Source organism: Chroicocephalus ridibundus, chromosome 3 (genome assembly GCF_963924245.1).
Source record: "Chroicocephalus ridibundus chromosome 3, bChrRid1.1, whole genome shotgun sequence".
NCBI lineage: Eukaryota > Metazoa > Chordata > Aves > Charadriiformes > Laridae > Chroicocephalus > Chroicocephalus ridibundus.
The window spans coordinates 10,322,875-10,345,485 of NC_086286.1; the positions used below are offsets into that span (position 1 = coordinate 10,322,875).

A 22,611-nucleotide genomic window follows, 5' to 3' on the forward strand; every position below is an offset into this window, starting at 1 on the left:
TGCGGGCTCTCCCAAGACAAACCCACTGCAGCCCTCAGTAGGTGAACGTGCCCCTTGCCTGTTGCCTTAAGGCAGCAATCAGTCTCATAACCAAGACTAAGAGTCTGGCATCTCAACGCCTCCAACACCACAGTGGCAACCTGGGTGCAGCGGTCCAGGCTGCACCATAATTTGGTCCCGCAGCAACCTCCACCAAAGCAGCTTCTTCAGAATTATCAACCAGTGGCTACAGCAGGGACAAAGACACCCCCAAGAAGCTTCACCGGACCATTTAGCAACATGCAGCACAACCATTTCATCTCCTACCTGCTGTAGCAAAGCCTGCAGGTGCTCACCTGGAGTGTGTAGGACCAACACGTGTTGAATTTGGATCAATATTTGTTGCACAGAGAAGGCCCTTACAGCCCAAGCTCTCAGAAGCAGCGTGCTGGGCGAGCAGCCAGGCGTAATAGCTGCAGCTGGATGAGCCTGGTGCCCATCAAGCCCTAACAAGCACAGCCCCAGGGAGCTGCCTGGTCCCCATCACCTGGGGAAGGGGCCTCCACCTAGGTGCAGCAACCCAAGAAAACGCAAGGAGCTGCTGCCCATTGCGCCTGTGTTGTGTCAGCGCGGTGGGTGGTTTGGGTAGCACAGGTGAGCAGCCCTGGGACACTTCCTTAGGGTTTGAAGTGAGCTCTGCCCAAGAGGGGTGACTTGAAGGCTTCCCTGATGATGCCTGGGCTCAGAGATGCTACCAGCAAAGGGCTCCGTGCAAACACAGCCCGTGCAGACGTGTGAGTGCGGGAGGCACCTATCTCAGTCCTTCGCAAACCTTCAGCCAGCAGGGCTGGCTCCTCAGCTGAACCCTGCAAAATCATGCCCTGCAGAGTTTATCCCGGCTTACAGAATTATTTGATCTGTTTGAGCAGATGCAGGTAGGTGTCGCCCAGCCACGCCGGGTGGAAAGGACGCTCCTTTGGCACGAAGACAGTGGGTTGATCCCAAGGGGCAGAGTGCAACAGGCGAGTAGCAAAGCAAGCCTTACTGAACTGTTACAGGCATGCCAAAACCAAAGTAGCAGCCCCCCGAACCTCTAGGGATAGCACCGGGCAGGGTTTGAAGTGCTGTGTTCGTGCTGGTGCTGCCACGTTCTGCTTGCTGACCCCCATCCCATGCGCTTCGCATCTCCACTTCTACCAGCTCGTTAAAGCAGGGGCCATCCCAAAGGCTCAGCCGCAGGCTAATGCTGCGGGTGAGAGGAGGAGGAGGAGGAGAATGCTCAATAACAGCAATTGTTCTCGGTCCCCTTGGGGAGTTGTGGTGTAGAAGGCAAACAGCGATACGTCAGGGAAGGGGAAGACGGAGATTGTAGGCCACGATAGTTCCGTTCACTAAATGGGAAGTGAAAGAAAATCTTTATCTGTGGAGTGCAGAGCCTGGGGAGATGGAGATAACGCAGCTCCATTGCGCCGCAGCGTGTGACACCAACCGAGCCACTGGGCTTTCATGCCTTGCTTCTAATCGCCCCCTTACTGCTAAATTTAATTGGAAAATAAACAAGTAGGAACATTTAGAAGGCGAATCAGAAGCAGAGGACATCTGCCCAAAGAAATTAATTACATCGACCCGCCCTAACTGTGTCCATTTCTTCCAGGGGGTGATATGGCCCCAGGTTTCACAGGTGACTGTAACCACATCCCTGACATCTCGGTTCCGTCTTTAAATATTGAGTAATAAGCCCTTCAGCTAACGCTCAGGGAACCACACAGAAGAGAAACGCAAGGCTGCGAGGCAAGGTAGAAACTCCTTTACAATAAAAATGGAAAAAGCGCACAATTCCACGGTAAATTATTGCCTACGGTATGCACAACATAGGATCACACATGTGCGCTTATAGAAATCCTGGCAGGTAACAGAGTGCAGCGAGACCTCAAAACCAATAGTGTGCGCACGGGAAATATAACTTGACACCACGGATCTTCCAATTTCAGGGCTGTGGTTCAGCGTCAGGTCAGATGGGCCACACTTTTGGACCTATCCCTATTGGATTTTACCCAGCATTTGTCAATCAAACTATCAAATTTTTAATCTTGTTTTCCAGGCTCCGGGGGAGCTACATCAGAGCTGCTGGAATGCAGAAAACATTATTTTTGAAAAGGTTTTCAGAACAGCCCCCAGAAGACAGTTTATATCCAAAAGCAGCTTTTTCCTCCTTTTTAAAAGACGATGCTTTGTGGCCATGACTTTGAGCTGGGGGTTGAACACCCCTTCCCCTCTGCCCGCCAGCCATGAGCACACTGAGCTGCAGCTGAGGCTTAGGATGAAGCTGTCGCTGAGTCTTTTGGAGGGACGGATCCAGGCTCTGGTCCTGCAGATGCTCAGACGCGTGGTTGAACTTTGAACGCAGGCGCAAGTCCCAGTGCAGCAGGTCCGCAGAAGTGCACGGAGAGAGGACGCCTGAGGAGGGGCCCAGCAAGACACCTCATCTGCCTCCTGGCCAGGAATGTTTAGTTAAAAAATTCCCCAAATGTTTAACTTAAATCTCCCTTGCTGCGATTTAAATCTTGACCCAGGACAAAGGGAGTGGGTTATCACCCACCCAGGGAAGCGCGAGCGCCCTCGCAAGCAGGACGGGGACCATGGGGCCAGGTCTGCCGCCGAAAAGCGAGTCCTGCAGGGTGGCTTAGGCGGGCAGGGTTTCTCTGCTGTGCTTTCCAAAACCCGCCGTGCTGAGCCCATGGCACGTGCACGTGCAGGCTGCCATCCCCCAGCTCAGCATCCTTACAGCCCCAGCAGGGAGAGAGCGATGGAGAAGGTGCTGTTGTAGAAACAGCATCCTTATAGCTGGTGTGTATGTATATATACGTGGCTGATATATCTTTATAGTGACAGTGACAGAGCAGATGCTTTCCGTGACCATGCTGAAGGAGGGTTGCATGGCTCCTGCGTGTCCAGGAGGGCACAGGAGCAGAGGAGGGCTCCTCTGGTGGCACAGGGGTGAGGAACTTCACCTCATGTTGCTTCACCTCCTGACTGCAAGTGGGAAGCCTCCCACTGGATTTAACCCTTCTGTTCCGATAGAATTTGTGTAGACCACAAATACTTCCGAGCAAGGGCTTTTTTCATTGCTCTGGGTACGTACAAAACCAGCCACAGCAGAGCTCAAGTCCAGCTCAGGACCGCTTGGTTCAGCTGCGCTTGCGCACAGATAACAGCAGCAAAGCCTTTTATAAACGGAAAAGCGAGTACAGATCCTAGGGCTTGATAGTTAGCATATGATTGATAGCATAAGCAGCTCCCCAGAAAAAATGTAGAGCTCTACCATGGCCTTTGGGATCGCAGGAGAAAGGACAGGGCAATGAGAAACCCAGCCCCGGTGACCATCCGCCCTTTAAACCACCCATTTAATTGGGGAACAAACTTCATACAAATAATATTTCGGAGCCTTTCCCCAGTCGCTGATAAAGACAGACACACAGTTTACATGGGAAACTCATACCCAGGGAAATAAATGAAAGCCATAAAAACGAGTGGAAAGGCAACAATCTATGAGTTTGGATGCGTGCTGCCTCTCCCTCTCAACTTGTCTTCACCAAATGTGTTTTAATTTTTCTCCCACTCCCACCCTTATTGTGCTCCTCTTCCCAGGGAGAAAAACCACGGTGCTCTCCTCACTAAAACTGCCAACAGCAGGAGGAGGACAAATCCATTCGACTCAACCCCGCTTTGGCTTCGGTTGTGTCCCTGGGGTGACCCCTGTGCCCTCCCGTATGCAAGACCTGTGCCCTGCCATGATCCTTGTCCTGGGCAGATGTGCTACCCAGGCTAGGGCTGCTTGCCGAAGGACCCGGCCGCTCTTTGCAGGCATCACCTGTACGAAATAAGCCAAGGGAAAACCAACAAACCCCATTCCTTTGGAAAGGAAAAAATAAAATTAGTCGTTTTAGCTGTAGCTCATGGAATGCACACCTTGCCTAAGCAATCATTCTAATCGATCGATCGATTGATCGGTTCCTAAAAAGCAGGGGAGCCCTGGGAAAAGGAAACCATCAAGAAACACATGAGAGCACCCAGGCAATCGCATTACAGCAGGGGAGATATAAGGTCTTGGTGTTCTCCCACCCAGCCCACTAGCACACTCCTAGCTAGGACCACACCTCAATAAAATCAGACTATTTATTAGTCTCAGGAGGTCCAAGCGTGGTTTGGGCGTGGGATTTATGTTTCTGTGCAGTTTTCCAGAAGAAGGCAGGACACACAGCAATGTGAGGATGGAGAGCTGGGTGCTGTGCAGGCAGGGATGCCTTTTCTCTTGCGTCTGCATGGCAATGCTCATTTGTGAAAGAGGCTCCCCGGTGTCGCCTTCATACCCATAAGCAAACGATTACCTCCATTAACATGAACTAGAGCCAGCTTGCCAAATTACAGTAACTTTTCAAGGTAAATGTAATTTTAAGCAATATTTCATTAGCTCTGGAAAAGGTAGCTGCTTTCTGCAGGGATTTTTGCAGAAGGGGATGAAAATCAGAGCAGACTTGCTGCTGGCTCTCCGTACACCTTACCTCAGGAGGAGGGGGAAGAGGTGTTTCTGAAGGCGCAAAACCATCTCAGGGAAGCGCAGTTTTTCCCAGAAGAGCAGCACCACAGGCTGGCACATGAGCTGCCTTTTCCTTGGCCACAGCCACTGGCCCACAGCCGTCAAATAACCCTTCCCAACTCCAGTTATCACCATGCGTTTGCTCACGAAAGGCTCCATTCAAAACGAGCAGAGCCCGTGAAAAAAATCACCAGCTTTGCAGGACATGAGATCCAGTCCCACGTCCTCCTTCGCTGAGACCCTGCTCAACCGCTTTCTTGCTGAAATGCCCGTTTGGGTTTTCGAGCGTCCTCACCTCCGCACCTCGAACAGGCAGCACCATCCGCATCACAGAGGCAAAGGCAGGACAAATAAACAGAGGCACGCAGCACGATGCTCAGCCCCAGCCTTGGGGGATAAAAGGCACCGTTTCTTCTCCGCTGGGTGGGCGGGCGAAGATGGAGAGACTCGTGGGAGAGGGAAGTGCTCTCTTCGTGGGGCTGCCTTTCATGTGAGCTGCTGATAAGGTCTTATTTTAAAAAACCCTTGCCGTTCGAAAGCATCCAGATCCTGGTGACGGTGGGATTTGCGTAGCCTGATGCAGAAATGGCTTTGTGGACCTGATGCCCAAAGCTGATGTTCTTCGGCACTGGGGGTAACCGCCTCTCTGGGGCTCTGTGGTCCGTCTGCTCCAGAATAAACCAGAATAACACTGGCTGTGGTCCCATCCACTGCCTGGTCCTGGCTGGCTGCTCAGCCTCCTCCTTCTGCCATCGTTTTTGCAGTGCCTCTGCTACCCCAATGGGGAACATAAGCTGTGTTAGCGCTTCATGAGGCTTCTCAGCTGTTTTAACAACTGACGGCAAGGTGGAAACACATCCTTCCCTTCCACGCCGAGGCCCTTTCTTTGTTACAGCCACTCAGAAAAACTAACAGCACTAAGGGGTCTTACAAAAATGATTCCGAGCGATTACCACTAAAGAATGTGAAATATTTTAATTTGCTTTTCTTATAAAGTTGACTTTGTTGCATTTATTCACAGGGGGTATTTTTCTTTCTCGATGTAAAGGCCCATGCAAAAACCCTGGGAGGATTTTAGGAGTGTGACATTCCTCAGTCTGACTTAGGACAACTTACTGGAACCCAAAGGGAATTCCAATATACTTGTTGATAAAAATCTGTAGAATAAGGTTTATAAATCTGTATGTAAAGTAGGCATATGGCTGTGTAATATCATAAAGCGTGTGTATATACATAAAAATAAATAACTGAAGAAGGTATGTATTTCCTGCAAATACAAGTATTACGTTAATGAATAAACTGTGGCACCAAGTCCCATTGTGACCGTCCCTCGACACGCGGGCTGCATAAGCTCAGCCCGCGGCTGGGTGACACAGCAAACCAGGCTTCTAACATCACCCGCAGCTTAAGAAGAACAAGACGACGAGGAGACAACAACCTGGCACAAAGGGACCCCCTCCAAAGTTGAGGCCCCGTGTGCTCCCCTCCCATGGACGTTTCCTTGTAGCTGGCTTTGGTCCTCGTGGCTGTTTGCAAAGCCTTTCTCCATCTGTCCCATTACGCTCCGGGTTTCGGCAGCGTGGTTTTTTTTTTTTGTTTTGTTTTGTTTTTTCCCCCCACCTTGTATTCAATGTTGTTTGCTTTTCTACTTCCTTCCAGGCATTTTTAAATAACTCGCAGGCTCTCCAGCAGCTTGGCTAAAGCGTTAAGCAGCCGGCTTCGTGCCTCCTGGTGCCGGTCTCAGACAGCTCCCGGGGCTACCGCTGACTCTGCCGGGAGGGCAAGCCTGGAAGAGCAGGAGCAGGGAAGGAGGAACACCTCCCCATACCCAGCTGCATCCGAAAAGTACATCAGAAATAGTTGCTTCGAGTTGCTGAACGAGCGAGCTCATGACATGCCACAGCTTCATCATTATGAGACCTTTAACAAAAATCGGCGTTCTTCTTTACCTGACTGCAAGACGTGCAAATGCATTTACTGTTGCCATAAAGATAGTAACGATGATGGCTGGAAACTAAATAAAGCAACGTCCTGTTCCTGGTACTTTGAATTTTGTTTCCGTTACAGCCCTGCTAATTCCTGCTTCTTAGCAAGGGACTCCAAAACCAGGCACTAAGCATCATCCTTCAAAAACATTTAGCTGGAAAATGTTCCAACCAGCTCTGATAGTATTAAGATTTTCTTGCTTTAAAAGCAGATGATAAAAATCTCAATATCCAATAAGGTGTTGCTGTAAATCATCAAAACTAAAGTGCACTTATGCAAACACGCAGCAGCCTCCCCGGTGCCTGTGTCTGGCATTAGCAGGAGCCAACCCAGTTCCACGTTGCCCAAATTCCCCACAATTTCACGTGCGAAAAACAGGACCCCATCCCAAGAGCCTGCCCACCGTATGGGGGATGCCAGACCCTGCTCCTCGCCCAGGGAGCGAGTGGCTTCGTGCGCGCCACTGACCCAATGCAACGTCCTTGAGGACGTCCCCAGAGGAAGCCTGGCTGCTGCTGGCACAGGTGTCCCCCCCGCCCCCCTCCCCGGCCCCATTGTCCCTTGTCTCAGCCTTGGGGGTTTGCAAAAACAGCCATTGCTGATGTCAAGCAGACGGTACGTGTTTCCTTCTTTGGCCTCGGAGAAACATTTGTTAACCAGTTCCTTCAGCAAGCTCATTTTTAAATTTCTTTTTTTAATTTAATTTTATATTTTTTATAAGTGCGGCGTGCCATTTGGCAGGATTTCTGGACTCCAGAAGATAATTTGGTCTTGATTATTATCTGAAACAGGGGTTTATTAGATGTGTTCAGCTGTGGGGGTTGAGAAACAAAACCCCTTTTAACTTAGGAACCAGGACTTTGATTGATTTTCAAACGGGAACATCAGCCCAACTGAGAAGAGAATGTAAAAAGCATGGTGTATTTAATAAAAAACAATAGAAACACGATGTGTTTTTAAGTTACCAAAAACTACTCTCTTGCCAAAACTGTGGGTAAAAATATTAGCATAAGCTTTGCAGATGAAGATCTCACTAAAAAAGTGGTGGTGGTGGGAGTTTTCCTGTCCATAAAATTGTAACCAGCCTGTAAACAGCTCTAGCAGGGACATTCAAACATTTATTGGGGAAAAAAAAACCAAAACGCCAACCCACTGGAAAAAGTTACTAGCTATATTCTTGCAAATTCAAGGAAAATATCTGACACCGCGGTTTTGAAAAAGAAGTTTTCTTCGCTGGGACAGGAGCCCTGACCTCTACCTGATTAGACCTCGTACACATCCTAATGAAGAACATCACCAGCAATTCATTAATTATTTTGCTGGAATGACCTCTTAAAAATAATTGCATATCAAAGTATTTTTAGTTTTGTCCATAACCCCAGCTTGGAAATGTCTGGAGGGGCTATAGTTAGAACTGGCCATTTTTTGTCCATGGAGGTTATTTGGACAAAAAAAATGCTTGTTTGGGTTGCTGAAATAAATTGTCGGTTGAGCACGCAGCTTGTCTGACCACTTCAGCTGGAAAGAGAAAACACTAGCAGTGTTTTTATAAAAGAAAAGACATGTACTGGTTTAGCAGAAAGGAAATGCTTTTGTGTTGAGCTCTCTCATTTTGTGTAAGTTGAAAGAAAATTCCCCCCGTTTCTTCCAGTAGGGAATTCTGAGTAAAACTAATCTGAGATGGCATCAAAGTGTTTTTTACCTCCCAGCACAGTTTTTCGGTGTGGCTGCTGACCCAAAATGCTCCAGTTTCGGAGCGTTAGCTCCGGATCCCTGCATCTTATTCTCAGATCTGATAAGAGTGCCACCTCCACATCACCCAAACGATGCTTCTCTCTTTTTTTAATGAAGCCAGTATCATCCAGGAGCTTGCCAAACTGTACGGTGTAGGAGAGGTTGGTGAAGGGGCTCCAGCTCCTGCCCCCTCCTCCTTTGCATCAAAGGTCTTTGCAACCTTCATATGTGCCAAGACCCAAAACCCAGCCCCGGTCCCTGCTGCTGGCCAGAGGACATCCCAGCACCCAGGGGCTCTTCCAGGAATGCTGTACAGAAACAGGTCTGGGGAAGAGCAATAGAAAACTGTAGTCTTCAGTACTGGGATTTTTTGGAAACTTTTCGATTTAGGGTATAAAGGAGGGAAGCGAACAAGGCGGTTTCTTGTTTCGGTTCCTCGGTTGGATTGCTGTCACTCACTACTGCGTTACGGAGCTGATCAGCATACAAAAACCAGATAAATCAACAAATAGGAAGATTACTGTAATGAACATTGAATTAATGGTTATGATGGATGCCTGCTAAGCAGGAAAAGATAATACAGACTTGCGGGTCAAGGGGTTAAAGTCTGAATTGGTTGCTGCAAGAGGGAAGCTCCAGGAGAAGAACCTGGGGATGCAGAAGGGAGGGTGGACCGTCAGCAAGGATGAGCTTTTTTTGAACTCATGAGCTTTTTGGTCATTTGCTATCCCACCACCTCGCGCTACCACGTATTCTGATGACTGTGCAGATAAACGGCCCCATGTTACTTGACATGTGTAAAACGTGTGTAATCAAACCACTCTACCTGCTCATCTTCATCCAAGGGTCTTCAAAGAGCAAGAGTAAAGTGCAAGGAGCACCATGTCTGGAGACACCACCCTGCAGTCCTCCCTTCTTTGGGGCAGTCCATTAATCTTCACTCTCTCTAACACTGTCACCATCCTGACCTCTCTGCAGACACTGCTCCTGTGGGCAGGAATCTGCTTGAAAAGGACGGCTCTACAGTAAAACAAAAAATGATGGGTCCAAACCAGGACATGCCTGGGGATGCTCAGATGTGCGAAATATTGCTTTGCATACGTGCGCAGCCGGTTTTGTGCGTGGCAGCGGCACCTAAAGGTGAGCACACCCGCTGTAGTGCTTTGGCAGAAAAGAAGTCACTGCATTGCTTGGCATCTACAGTCTGAACAAGGATAAGCACAGCAAATTCTGCACCAGTAAATATTTAAAATTATTTAAATTTCAATCACAGTGCTAAAACGCTTTTGGATCCTAACATGCTGTTGCAGACAAGTAGCTTCGAGCCCTTTTAGGGGCTTTTGCAACATTAATGTTTGTTTAAACATTACAGTGTGCTATGTTAATGCCTTTGCCCTTTAATGGCCTTCTGCACAGCCACTGACATCAGCCAAGCCCAGCTGGTTCTCTGCACTACACCAGATCAGGGTCAAGTGATTAGCGACTAATTAACATGGAGCGTCGCAGCTTCAACCCTCACCTGCGTTACGCTGGGGCAGCATCTGGCTGGTGCATCCCCCGGCAAGGAGGGTTTACTCTGGATGGCATTGGGGACCAGCTGAGCTTGGCTCCATCCTGGTGTCCTGGACCTTCCCACGACCTAGCTCCTATTTCAGGGCTTGTCCATCTATTTAAAGCGCACGAAGAAGGGGAAAAATGCACTGGAAATGTAGCGTGTACATGAGACACCGCGCCAAATATTCAGTTTCTTTTAGAGGCTGATAGCAAGGGATCCCACGGCTTTTTATTTTTGTTCTGTTTTGGTTTGGGTTTTTTCTCTCCTTTTAGCAATACATGCTTGAAAACTATCAGGCCCTATTAGGCATTAGAAAAATCATCTGCTGGGTGAGTGAGCAGATCAAGCCCTTGAAAACAACAACAAAAAAAAGCAGGAACCCGGCTAGTTTCTCCTGCAGAAAAGCATCGCCAAAGCTTGAGGATGGGAGCGAGGAGCCGGCTGCGCCAGGGGGAAAGGGAAGCCAGCAAGGCGAGCGCCGGGGCCGTCAACAACAAGCGTCCAGCCAGACCACGCTACAGGAAGCCGTAGCCTCCAGTGATAAATAGGAGACCCAGGAGCACAGGATGCGCGCAGGGCCAGCTCAGCGGGACGAGGGGATGTGAGCCGGCAGCTGACGAGTCCCTCCGTCCGTCCATCCAGCCAGCGGGATGGACATCGCTCGGCTGCTGCTGCTGCTGCTGCTGCTGCTGGTGCGGGGGTCCAGCGGGGAGGAGGACGAGGTGGTCTGCGCCGGCACCGCCTGCTACACCCTGCACCGGGCCCATCTGGACTGGAGCAGCGCCCAGAAACGCTGCCACCATAACGGCGGCAAGTTGGCTCCGGCCCGCAGCCCCGCCGAGGCCCAGCAGCTGCAGGAGCTGCTGGCGGCGGCCGGCTGGCCTGGCCCGGCCTGGATCGGGCTGTCACTGTCGCGGGGACGCTGCGTTCAGCCCCAGGAGCCGCTGCGGGGCTTCACCTGGGCGGCCGGCGAGGAGGCCGGCAACTACTCAGCCTGGCTGTCTGAGCCCGCCGTCACCTGCCTCAGCAGCCGCTGCGTCAGCCTGCAGCTGGCCGGACCCTCCGGCAACCCCGGCTGGGCTGCCCGCCCCTGCCGGGCCCCGCTGCCCGCCTTCCTCTGCAAGTTCATCTTCCAGGGGATGTGCGGGCCCCTGCCGCTGGCCGGGCCTGGCCGGGTCACCTACGACACCCCCTTTGGGGTGCGCAGCCCCCGGCTGGCGGCAGCCCCCTTTGGCACGCTGGCAGAGGCCGACTGCGAGGGGGGCGAGCACCCAGCCTTTGCCGTCTGCAAGGGGCCATTGGAGGGGGGTGGCTTTGCCTGGCACCCCCCCGGGCCCCTCTGTCCCACCACCTGCGCCCACCGCAATGGAGGCTGCCAGCACCGCTGCCTGGAGGCACCCGGGGAGCCCCCGCACTGCGCCTGCCATCCTGGCTACGCCTTGGCCCCTGACATGGCCTCCTGCCTGCCCGAGGACGCCTGCCACCCCAACCCCTGCCAGGGGACCTGCTGGACCCGGCCTGAAGGCTTCGAGTGTGGCTGCAAGGCCGGCTACACCCTGGCGCCCGATGGCCGCCATTGCCTGGACGTGGACGAGTGCCTGGCTGGGCCCTGCCAGCACGAGTGCCGCAACACAGCCGGCAGCTTCGTCTGCCTCTGCCGGCCCGGCTACCAGCCAACAGGGCCTGGTGGCCACTACTGCCGTGATGAGGATGAGTGTGCCCAGCCTGGCGTCTGCCCCCAGCTCTGCCTCAATGTCCCTGGATCCTTCCACTGCGCCTGCCGGCCTGGCTACCAGCGCCAGCCCGGCAGCGATGCCTGCCTGGACGTGGACGAATGCCTGCGGGACCCCTGCCCTGGGCCCTGCCACAACCTGCCTGGTGGCTTTGAGTGCATCTGCCCGCCCGGCTTCCTCCTCGAGGAGGATGGACATGGCTGCCATGCTGCACCCACCGCCGGAGAGGAGCCTGCAGTGGTCCCTAACAGCACCCCGCAGACCACAGCCACCCCACGGACCGCAGGCGCCCTGCATACCACGGACATCCTCCAGACCACGGACATCCTCCAGACCACGGGTGCCCCATGGACTGCAGGCACCCCCCAGACCTTGGGCATCCCCATCGGGGCAACACCTCCGGCACCCACAGCAGTAGGGCTGGTGCCCAGCCCTGAGCATAGTGCCGATGGCCCCAGGCTGCTCCTCTACTACATCTTGGGTAGCCTGGTAGCCATCTTGCTGCTGCTGGCCTTCGCCCTGGCTCTGCTGGCCTACAGGAAGAGGGCAGCCAAGCAGGAGAAGCGGCCGGCCAAAAGCGCGGCGGACAACTACTGCTGGGTGCCCGAGCAGCCAGAGAGCCGTGGGGTGGGCGGCGAGCGCAGGTAACGGCACCGGGGGCAGCGTGAGGGGACACGGAGCCACGAGTGACAGAGAGCATTTTTGCAAATTAAAAAGAAAAAATAAAAGGCGAGGAGGGGACGCTATTTGTTTTAAAATGGTTCTACATGTCTGAGAGTCTGTCCTGGGGTTCCTTGTGAAGCGGGAGCTGATCTCTCCCCGCCACCCCACCCCCCCAAAAAAAAAAGGTAGGTCTCAGCGCTGGGTGGGAAGGCAGCCCAAGTCAGTCTTGAGGTTTATAAACCAGCCGCCGCTCCTCCGAGGGAAGGGTTAAACTCCACCTTAGTTGGGAGTTGGGACTGAATGGGGTTGAAGTTGCCTGCCAGGGCTGCTCCTCAGCTCTGCAGAACCTCACTGTGCTTAAAAATAGCGAATTATAAATATTGATTTGTCTTCCTAAAGGGAAACAGTTAATTTCATTTTTCGTTTCCTCTCCCCTACCTAAATTTGAAATGCTGACAGGCAAAAGCAGCAGATTCCATGTCCTGTCCCCGCAGCTCCCCCAGTCCTTTGCCATCCCCAAAGTAATGCTAGTCTCCCCCTCGCCTGCCTGGCAGCAGGCAGCCTGCATTCAACCTTTGTTTTCGTCTTGGTCTCATTAAAATGGGTTCGAAATTCTTTGTTTCACCGGCGCAAGAACTAGTCTCTGCAGCCACAAGCAGGGTTTTTTTAAGTTTGTTTTTTCGTTTGTTTTGTTTTTTTAAAAAAATGATGTTACATCAGAGGTAACTGGATAAACATTTTTAAAATTGCAGCCGCAGAGATCGTCTCCAGGGGAGGAGACGCCGTAAGGTTAGCGGATCATCCCTGCAGCTCCCCGGACAGACCCGTGAGGGGAGCCTGCGGGATGGCACTGGGTTTGGAGCAATGCTTCCCCCAGGGCATAAGGGCAAGACCTTAATCTGCCCCATGGGCGCAGGGGGTGCACAGCACAGGGAAAGCTGTTCCACTCGTAGACAAGGAGCCAAGGCAGAGAATATATGGTAAAAAGGTATGAAAAACTATGTTTAGAAGAACCACCTACCTGTTCCCAGTGTGTTCAGTTTAAAACCACTTGTAAAATACAGAAAACAATGCTCTCCTTCAAATGCAGCCAGATGAGAGACCAGACTTTTCCTGTTGGATTGTATTTTTTGGGTAGGACCCCTTCCTGATTGTCTGGGGCCCAGGCTGAGTGCATTTTCTATCCCTCCCCTTGTGAAGAATACACTGGATGTTGTATATTTGCGCATTATTATGTATAAAACTTTTAACCCCGCTTCAAAGCAAATGCTTTCTCAGGGCAAAGATGTTCCCCAGTCTTCCTCAGGTATCTAACTTCAGAGAGCTGTTTATACTCAGGCACTCCTGACAATGCAACGTCTTGGAGCTGTTTTCAGCGTGAATCCTCCCCAGAAAACTAAGGGGCACCGGGGCCATCCCTGCTTCTCATCAAGCAGTGCTAGCTTCGTTATTTACCCATGCTCTACAAGGCAAAAAAGCGCTAGAAAAGAAGAGGCATGTGATTTGAAGGGTACATGAGTTTCCTGAAGTTTCTGCTGGTTTTATTGTATACTTGAGGATTAATTGCTACAGAAATGGGAACTGAACACAAAGGTGTTTACTGTAGGCAGCGACCTGCATCCTGTTCTTCCATGTGTGGAGGAAAACCCTTTCCTGCTGGGTTTTTTTTTTTTTGGTCTTCATTTCTCCATTGTAAACTTAAAAAAAAACCAAGACAGGAAAATGTAGCTGATAGAAATGTTTTTGATGTTCTGTCCATGCTTCCTTTTCTCCGCACAGCGGCGGGGAGAAGCAGTGAATGCAGCAGCGGCATTCTTGGAAGTCCCACAGAAAATTCATACCCTGTCTGTGTTATGACAAGCCAGCAAAGCATTTTGAATACATGAATAAATTAAGCAAACGAATAATCCTACCGAAATCAGTGGGACAACATACATACATAAAATTATGCCTGCGCTGTCTGGCTATGCCGACTCAGGGTCTGCATGGGGAAAAGGCAGTCACAGTGACGTGCCTCACATTGCAGGGACTACTCGGTTTGCTTCATGGAAAGCTGAGGCATTTTCCAGATCTTAACAGTCTCAGGAGCGTTTCTGCCTTATTTTTCAGTTAAGGTATCAATTAATTGTTGTATACAACACTTATTCCACTATGAAAAAGGGAAAAGGAAGCATGAGTATGGGCTCAGAGCCGGTGCAAATCTGAGAGGTGTTATTTATTCCAGAAATTCCTCAGTAAAACCTATAATCGTGATTTCTGTTACGACCTTTGTGTATTCTGGCATGCGTACTGTATTACCAATGGAGCATGGCAGTGGGTCCAGCCTAGGGAAGACACTAATTTGTGCTCAGGTTTAGTTTGGGTATTTTTGAGTATTTCCTGATGTAGCATCCTTCACCCCGGTACAATTACACCTGGATAATCTCATGTCTCCCTTTCATCCTGCCATGAACACAGCAGGAATGTTTTGATCCGTGTCCTTGTTAGGGAGTTATCTAGGGCCCGGTGAATCCCGTGGACTAAAGAAAATAGGAACGGGACCAGATAGTTTGGTACCCCGTCTTACAGTCAGAGGAGACGGGATGTTCATCCTGGCCCGAGGGGGTTTTGCCCCTGTGCCTGGGGCCGCTACCTCTGCTCCCCGTTCCTTCTGTATAAAAGAGGTGCAATTCGAAGCAAGACCTATAACTGCCCTGCGGTCACCATGGCAGGACAGGCTAGCCAACATGTCTGAAATGCTTTGTACATATCAAACTGGTTTGTAACGAAGTAAGCGTTATATTTTTACAGTCCAGAATTCAGACACGCCTCGGCCTTTGTAGAAATGGGATGCCAGGACTGAATTTTACTTTGTCACCTGCGTGGCAATGGCACAGTACCACGTCCTTGCAGTTGCCTTTGACTAAAGAAATAAGGCTATCCCACATGTTGAATAACACTGTATGTTGCTTTTCTGATGAAACACTAATAAAATCTAAACAGAATGTGTTTTCAGTGTTTTTTAATAAATATATACGATATCAAACCCTGTTGATTTGGTCCACATAATCCTTGCATTTTTTACAGTGGTGAACGGTGCTAACAAATCTTCTATCAGTGCTCATCCCACATGTAGTGAAGTCAGTGAGGTCTCAGCCTTTCGTACGCTCTGCTGTCCTGAGTGAGAGCCATTCACTCCCGTGTCTACCAAGGCCATGAGGTGGGGCGCTGGGATGATCTCGGTTGGATCCTAAGGCCACAGGCAAGGTCCTAAATCCACAAGCAATCCTGCTGATTTCAGCGTAGCTCTGTGTGAGGGCAGAGATGTGTTTTTCTGGCTCTGGTCAGCAACTGGGCACAGAAGTCACTCGATGAATTCAAACTGCAAGACTGTTGGTAGCTAGAGCTGCCTCCACCACATGCATGACCAAAAAAGGGTTGTCCTTAAGTCACAAAGATGGGGGGAAAACCTCAATGACACAAAAACTCACTCACAGAATCACAGAATCACAGAATTGTAGGGGTTGGAAGGGACCTCTGGAGATCATCTAGTCCAACCCCACCGCCAGAGCAGGGTCACCCAGAGCGGGTTGCACAGGAACACGTCCAGGTGGGTTTTGAATGTCTCCAGAGCAGGAGACTCCACCACCTCTCTGGTCAGCCTTTGCCAGTGCTCTGCCACCCTCAGAGTAAAGAAGTTCCTCCCCATGTTTAGGTGGAACTTCCTATGCTCAAGCTTGTGCCCATTGCCTCTTGTCCTGTCACTGGGCACCACTGAAAAGAGCCTGGCCCCATCCTCCTGACACCCACCCTTGACATATTTACAAGTGTTGATAAGGTTCCCCCTCAGCCATCTTTTTTCCAGACTGAAGAGACCCAAATCCCTCAGCCTTTCTTCATAAGAGAGGTGTTCCAGTCCCCTCATCATCTTGGTAGCCCTTTGCTGCACCCTCTCCAGCAGTTCCCTGTCCTTCTTGAACCGGGGAGCCCAGAACACTCGTATTACCCGTGTCTGCAGCAGCATTCAAGTGGTGTTTTATCAGTGGTTTACATTCGCCTTAAGTAGTGTTTAAAAACAAGAAAACCCTAAAAAAAATAGGACATCGCATCTCATGATGGGTGTTTGGTGCCTTCACGCATCAAATTACAAAGAGCATTCCCAGCGTTGTTCTGCCTGCCCTGGGAAGCACCGATGGGGATAAGGCACCAGCCACACAAAATTCGACAGCAGAATCCATGCAGGGAGCGAGGGGGGGGTGTGTGTCCCTGCCGAGGAACTGCCCAAGGGTGGGACGATGGCTATATTTGAGCAGGAATATTGCTCCCCGGCGGCATACGGCGAGAGACCACCAGCCTGCTGTTACCTCTAATCTTATTTATTTTGCCCTGCTGAGGTGGCGCGTTGGATGGAGTTCCCCCTGCAAGAGCCTCACATCTAACCTGATAAACCAAAGCGAAGGAGCACAGAGATAGTAATTCAGACACTGCCCAGAATATAATTTTTCCCCATTTCTGGGAAAGGCGCTGCAAGGAAACAGCCTCCACAGAAGAATTTAGGGAAAAGGTACCGACTAATGCTAAAATATAAGCTACAAAATACCATGCTCCTTCCTTCAAATCCCACAAAGAGTCAGCGACTGCAAAAACAAATGCTTTAAATGTCTGCTCATTTCCTCTTTTTATTATTTTTATCTTTTAAATATTTCTTGGCATTTGGCTCTCCCGAGCCCTTTCAAGGCTGCTAAGAGAATCTCCCAGCTTGCCGGGAACATTTGAGCAGTGCCAGTGACAACATGATGGAGGGAAAGAGCCGGCCTGCGGCAGGGGGAAGATCTTTCAGCTTTCCTAAAGGAAAAGCCAGCCTCAGGTGTCTCAAGCTGCTAGGCATGTGCATGTCTTGGAGATGTTGCAAGGCTCAATAAGCCAAACTTCAAAAATTTTCCCTGCCAGGGTCCTGAGAAGGTTTGTCTAGCTGGGCACGGAGGAATTCAAAAGCCTTTCCAGCCCCTGAAAATTGGGCTACACAGGAGCCATCGCTTACAGAAGACGCCGATTTATTCATCTCTGCTGGCTTGGGGCAGGGGCACAGGGGTAGGACAGGGTGTAAAGGCACGTCACCAGGTGAAGGTGATGGTAGGAGGAGAAGTCACACGCTTGCCACGCCAGATATGGCAAACACCCAGCCTCGGGAGGCTTTAATCCCTGTGGGAAACGGCACCGGCTGCTTTCCCTGGTTGTAGTCCAAGAATTAACATGGAATTACGAGCCAGAGGAACAACGAGTATCAGGCATGCTTGCAGGACCTAACTCAACACTCCTGCTACTCTCAAATTTTATTTTCTGCACGCAGACTGAAAATTGTGGCTTTAACAGACCATGGAGAGGTGAGGGCATGGAGAAAACTTATTTTCCTAGTTTTAACAAGAATGAAGGCTCGCTCACCGCCTGGTGTGACCTCCCCAGCCCTGCCTGCTCCAAAGCCATTGCAAACAAAACTCCTTACAGGCAAAACCGCCCTAAGTAGTGCTTTTAATTAACATGCAGCCAACAAAGTGTCCTCAGAGTGGCTGTGCACTGCCACCCCCTTATAGGTCCCTATCTTGCCTGGGTGCCTGGATGGGCAGTAGGTCTGATTTTTGGGGGTATTTATATCTAGCACTTCCTGGCCTTGAGATATTTTTCTCCTTGCATCTGATCCAGCGCAGGGAAATTTGTCTTTTCTGCAAGGGATTCCTGTCCCAGACCTGCAGGAACACGGCTCATACGCAGCCACTGGACGCCGAAACGCCGAGCAGATCACCCAAATCTAGGAGAAGGGAACCCTGTGCAGTTTTACTCATCCCAAGTGGGAGTCGCACACGGACCATGCCTAGGTGGGAGAACACCTATATACCACTTAATGGCCTGCTTTTAATTTTTATTTTAATCTTGACATAACAACTTAACATTATATTGTTCTGTCCTGTCCTGTCCTGTCCTATCCTATCCTATCCTATCCTATCCTATCCTATCCTATCCTATCCTATCCTATCCATTACATTATATTATATTATATCACATTACTTTACATTATATTATATTAAAGTGTGTGTAACTGTCAGCATCCTGACATTAGGAACCTCATTTCCAAAATCCAGCAAGCAAGCAAAGAAAATCCGTGACACAAACCCCCATAACCGCAGGTCAAAAGAACTATTCAAAATACCCGCTATCAGCATTGCTCTGGCCGCGGGGTGACAACGACATTTCAGATGAGTCAGACTCAAGTAAAGGGAAAGGTCTCCCTCCTGTTATCGCTGCGGACAGCTGGTAATGTCTTGCAATAACTTTGCGTTGCAGAGGAGCACGATTCATCAACTTTGATAAAGGAAAAGCAGTATGTCAGCAGGAAGGGCATTTCTGTATCCGTGAGTCAGCCCGTCAGGGCCACGTCAGCCAACGCCTGTCATGCTTTGAGGCAGCAGAGGGAAAAAATCATTGGAATAAAGAAGAGTTATTAAAACATGATTAATCTCGTTTCTACTGCCCTGATTATCTTTCCCTTCTACTGGCAACAGCAACCCTGCAAGCTGCTGTTGGCGGGGCAAGGACATCAGCGCGTTGATCTGGGAAATCGTTGTTTTGGGAGTACTATATTTTTTCCTGGAAATTTTCAAAATATTTCTCATCCTGCAGCCTTGAAAAGGAAATTTTTGTCTGTTTTTATAACTACCTAAAAAAAAAAAAAGAACAGAAATCTATTGATGTTTTCCTTCTTTTTCACCCATTGCAGTGTCTTCTTTCTTTTTCCTTTTGTTTGGCCTGATCATTCCCCCCTTATTTTGCTGTTTTGCTTCTGAAAACAGAGAAAGAAGAAAAAGAAAAAGAAAAAGAAAAAGAAAAAGAAAAAGAAAAAGAAGAAGAAAAAGAAAAAGAAAAAGAAAAAGAAAAAGAAAAAGAAAAAGAAAAAGAAAAAGAAAAAGAAAAAGAAAAAGAAAAAGAAAAAGAAAGAGAAAAAGAAAGAGAAAAAAGGAAAAGGAAAAGAAAAAGGAAAAGAAAAAGGAAAAGAAAAAGGAAAAGAAAAAGGAAAAGGAAAAGAAACCACCAGAGAAAACAATGACGTGAAAACTGGGGAAACAACAGGTTTTACTAAAGCAAAGAAAGGTCGGTGTTACCAAGCCCTCCAGGAAACTTCTGGGAATTGTCCTATTTACAAGTTTTGTGGCAATGAAGAGCAACTAAGCTCTTCTTGGGTGAATATTTATCCCGGCAGTGACTGGCACTGGCCAGCACGCCATTGCAATCTCGCCCATATATCCACTAATTTGTCCCTCCTTTCCAGAGGTCAGAGGAACAGTGGATCAGCCCTGTAGGACATGTGTCACCTAGGAGGAGAAGGTAGCTTTGGGTTGAGGTTAGGGAACCCTAGCCTGAGCCCAGCCCTTGCCCTGGGCCTCATTAGTGGAGAAAACGAACGTGCCCTGCGCTGTACCCCTTTCTTCTTGGGGTACGTCCCTGCTGAGGAAATTGAAACCCACGGACATTTCTTTCCCATGCAGGCGAAATGAGCTGAAATTTTCAAGGAGGTGAAACGACGGATTTGGATGCTCTGTAGGCCAAGATCTGAGCTCTCCGTCGCTCCTCCTGCAGCCTGAGCAGAAAACGCCATTTCCTTGCTATTCCTCTTCCCAGAGATGTGGATGAAGGTGAGAAAGGGGCCGAAGTCAGGCAGGAGGAAAGGCATATGATAAAGAGCATGAGCTCTTCTGCTCCTGTTTACATCAGGCTCCCTTTGCAGCTACAAAACAGCACAGCTTGTTTGGTGGTGGTGGTTGTTGTTGTTATTATGTGGTTGTTGTTGTTATTATTATTATTGATTATTATTACTCTTTTCCCCATCTTCCCGTTTCTCTGCAACCAGAATCAATGCCCACAGCCTTGCGTGAGCTACGTGAACCGCACGGGGCTGGAAGAGGGCAAGACAAAGCATGAGAGTTTAATAAAGTAACCTCCTTGCAATGAGGGAAGCAAGGAAATACGGATTTGCTTCTCCGCAGGGGATCCCGAGGGCTAATTGCAGCGACTGAGTCTTCTGGTAAAAACACTACCCTCAAAATTGAAAAAAAAAAAAAAGGGTCAAATACCCTTTCCTTTGAGTGTCGAAGCTTTGAATGTTTGCTTTTCATTTTTATTTTCCTCTTGGCTATGTTCTGACAGCTGAGGCGGATCCTGCAAAGATAAAACCATGGAAAGGGTACAGCTGTTCCGAAAACAGCAGCAGAGGCGCCTGTGAGGAAGGCAAGCCGGTGCCCTGGGGGCAAGACCCCCACCCTCCCTCCCCAGGCTGGGCAGGAGCACTGGGGATGGGGCCCCTCTCCCCGGGGCTCAGCCCCAGCTCTCCCTGTGCCACTCCGGCAGCGTAGGAGCCAGGATGCTGTCCCAAAGCGGGGCACAGCACGCTGCCAGCCTCTGCATGCCAATTTTCTCTAATTTCAAGAGCAAGGCCGCGCCAGCCCTGTTTATACACATAACCGGGGGCCGATTTGCAAAGCCTGGGGGAAATCCCACCTTTTTCTGGCATCCCATCTTACCTCAGATCCTCTGGGACTGCTTGGCTGGGATGTAAGTTGTAAGGCACAGAGAGATGGTTGTTCACACGGTTAACACCGCATCCTTCAAGCACAGGGAAGGGCTCTCCCAAGTCCCTCGCTGCTACAGCAAAAGTCAGTAAATCCCTGGGGATATCTCAGAATTCCTTTCCTCTTTGAAAAACCATGGGTTTGTTTTTTTTTTTAAAGCCTGACTTTGTCCTGGAAGGGCTGGCAGGCTGACCCCTGCCTTCACTCTAGCGCATCTTTAATGTGCTAGATGAGTACTGGGACCTGCCGTCGATACAGGTCTGCAGTCCAGGGTGGCAGAGATGCCTGAGCAATGGACACTTCTTCCCAGCAGTGTGGATGCCCACTGAAGCCTCCCAGCACCTACTGCCAGTGGCAGACATCACCCTGTGCTGTGCCACCATCCCTCGGGGACCCTGCCTCCCTCCTGGAGAAGAGCAAACTGATGGGAAGAGGCCAAGATGCAGGCAGGCACAGCCACTGGCCCTGTGGCCCCTGATCAAGGCCTTGAAGGTACGAAGGTATCTGGTGGTCCTGCATGGTCTGCTGCTGAGCAGCAGCCTCCCTCAGAGGCGACAGAAATGATTGACAACATAATTTTCAAGTCCAGAGGAGGGCCAGGAAGATGAACAGATGGCTGAAGCACCTCTACTGTGTAGACAAGCTGAGAGAGTTGGGGTTGTTCAGCCTGGAGAAGGCTCCAGGGAGACCTTATAGCAGCCTTCCAGTATCTAAAGGGGGCCTACAGGAAAGATGGGGAGGGACTCTTCATCAGTGAGTGTAGTGATTAGAACGAGGGGTAATGGTTTTAAACTGAAACAGGGTAGGTTTAGATTAGATATTAGGAAGAAATTCTTCGCTATGAGGGTGGTGAGACGCTGGCACCAGTTACCCAGAGAAGCTGTGGCTGCCCCATCCCTGGAAGTGTTCAAGGCCAGGCTGGATGGGGCTTTGAGCAGCCTGGTCTACTGGGAGGTGTCCCTGCCCAGGGCAGGGGGGTTGGAACTAGACGGTCTTTAAGGTCCCTTCCAACCCGAACCATTCCATGATTCTGTGACACGAATTTGGGACACTGTAGCTCAGAGAGGCAGTGGATGAGCAGCGGTCGTTAGGCTGGAAGGGACCAGCAGGCCACCAGTCAGGTCCTGATGGGGCATCCCAAGCGGCGACGGCTTGCGGAGCTGTCATCACTGTCTCGTGTCAGCTTCTGGGGCTATGTAGGATTTGGGCCGGTGCTGAGTGCTGTAAAGCTGGTGCTGTACCAAGACGGGCAGCCTTACAACCGGGGTGAGGAACCCACCGGGGCTCTGATGTCTGACTGCCCTCTTGGGGTGCCCTTCAGCAAGTCACCGTCCAGTGCTTGCTCTCCCTTTTGCACAAGGAGAAAACATATTTTTCCCGTCTCTGCTCAGCCCCTAAGCCCACGTCCCCAGGCAGAGCCGTCCGTGGGGCATCTCGCGGGGTACTGGGGGCCGCTTTCAGCCCCGCACCGCTCTCCTCCCGTCCCTTCCAGCCCCGCACCTCCCGACCCGGAGCATCCCCAGGCGGGACCGGCCCCAGCTCGGCGGGGAGGAGCCGGCAGAAGGAGGCGGGAGGGGGGGAAACGGGTGGGCGGCCGGCGGCGGTGGTGTGTGGAGGGGTGGGAGGGGCGGGGAGCGGCCGGACGGCTGTCCCCGGAGGGGCTCCCTCGCCCCGCCGCCGGGATTTACCCGCCGCAATCACTCCTCGCAGCGGCGGCGGCGGCGGCCCGTCCCCGGAGGCGCTTCCTTCCTGCGGGGAGGGCCGGAG

The 22,611-nt window shown here is 50.7% G+C and overlaps 1 protein-coding gene across 1 annotated transcript; it reads left to right on the forward strand.

Annotated features, from left to right (window-relative positions):
- The first annotated feature begins 10,286 nt into the window (after positions 1-10,286).
- Positions 10,287-15,241, forward strand: CD93 (CD93 molecule). Its single transcript, XM_063327941.1, has one exon. The coding sequence runs from the start codon at positions 10,502-10,504 to the stop codon at positions 12,230-12,232; it is 1,731 nt and encodes a 576-aa protein (XP_063184011.1). The 5' UTR covers positions 10,287-10,501; the 3' UTR covers positions 12,233-15,241.
- The last annotated feature ends 7,370 nt before the right edge of the window (positions 15,242-22,611 follow it).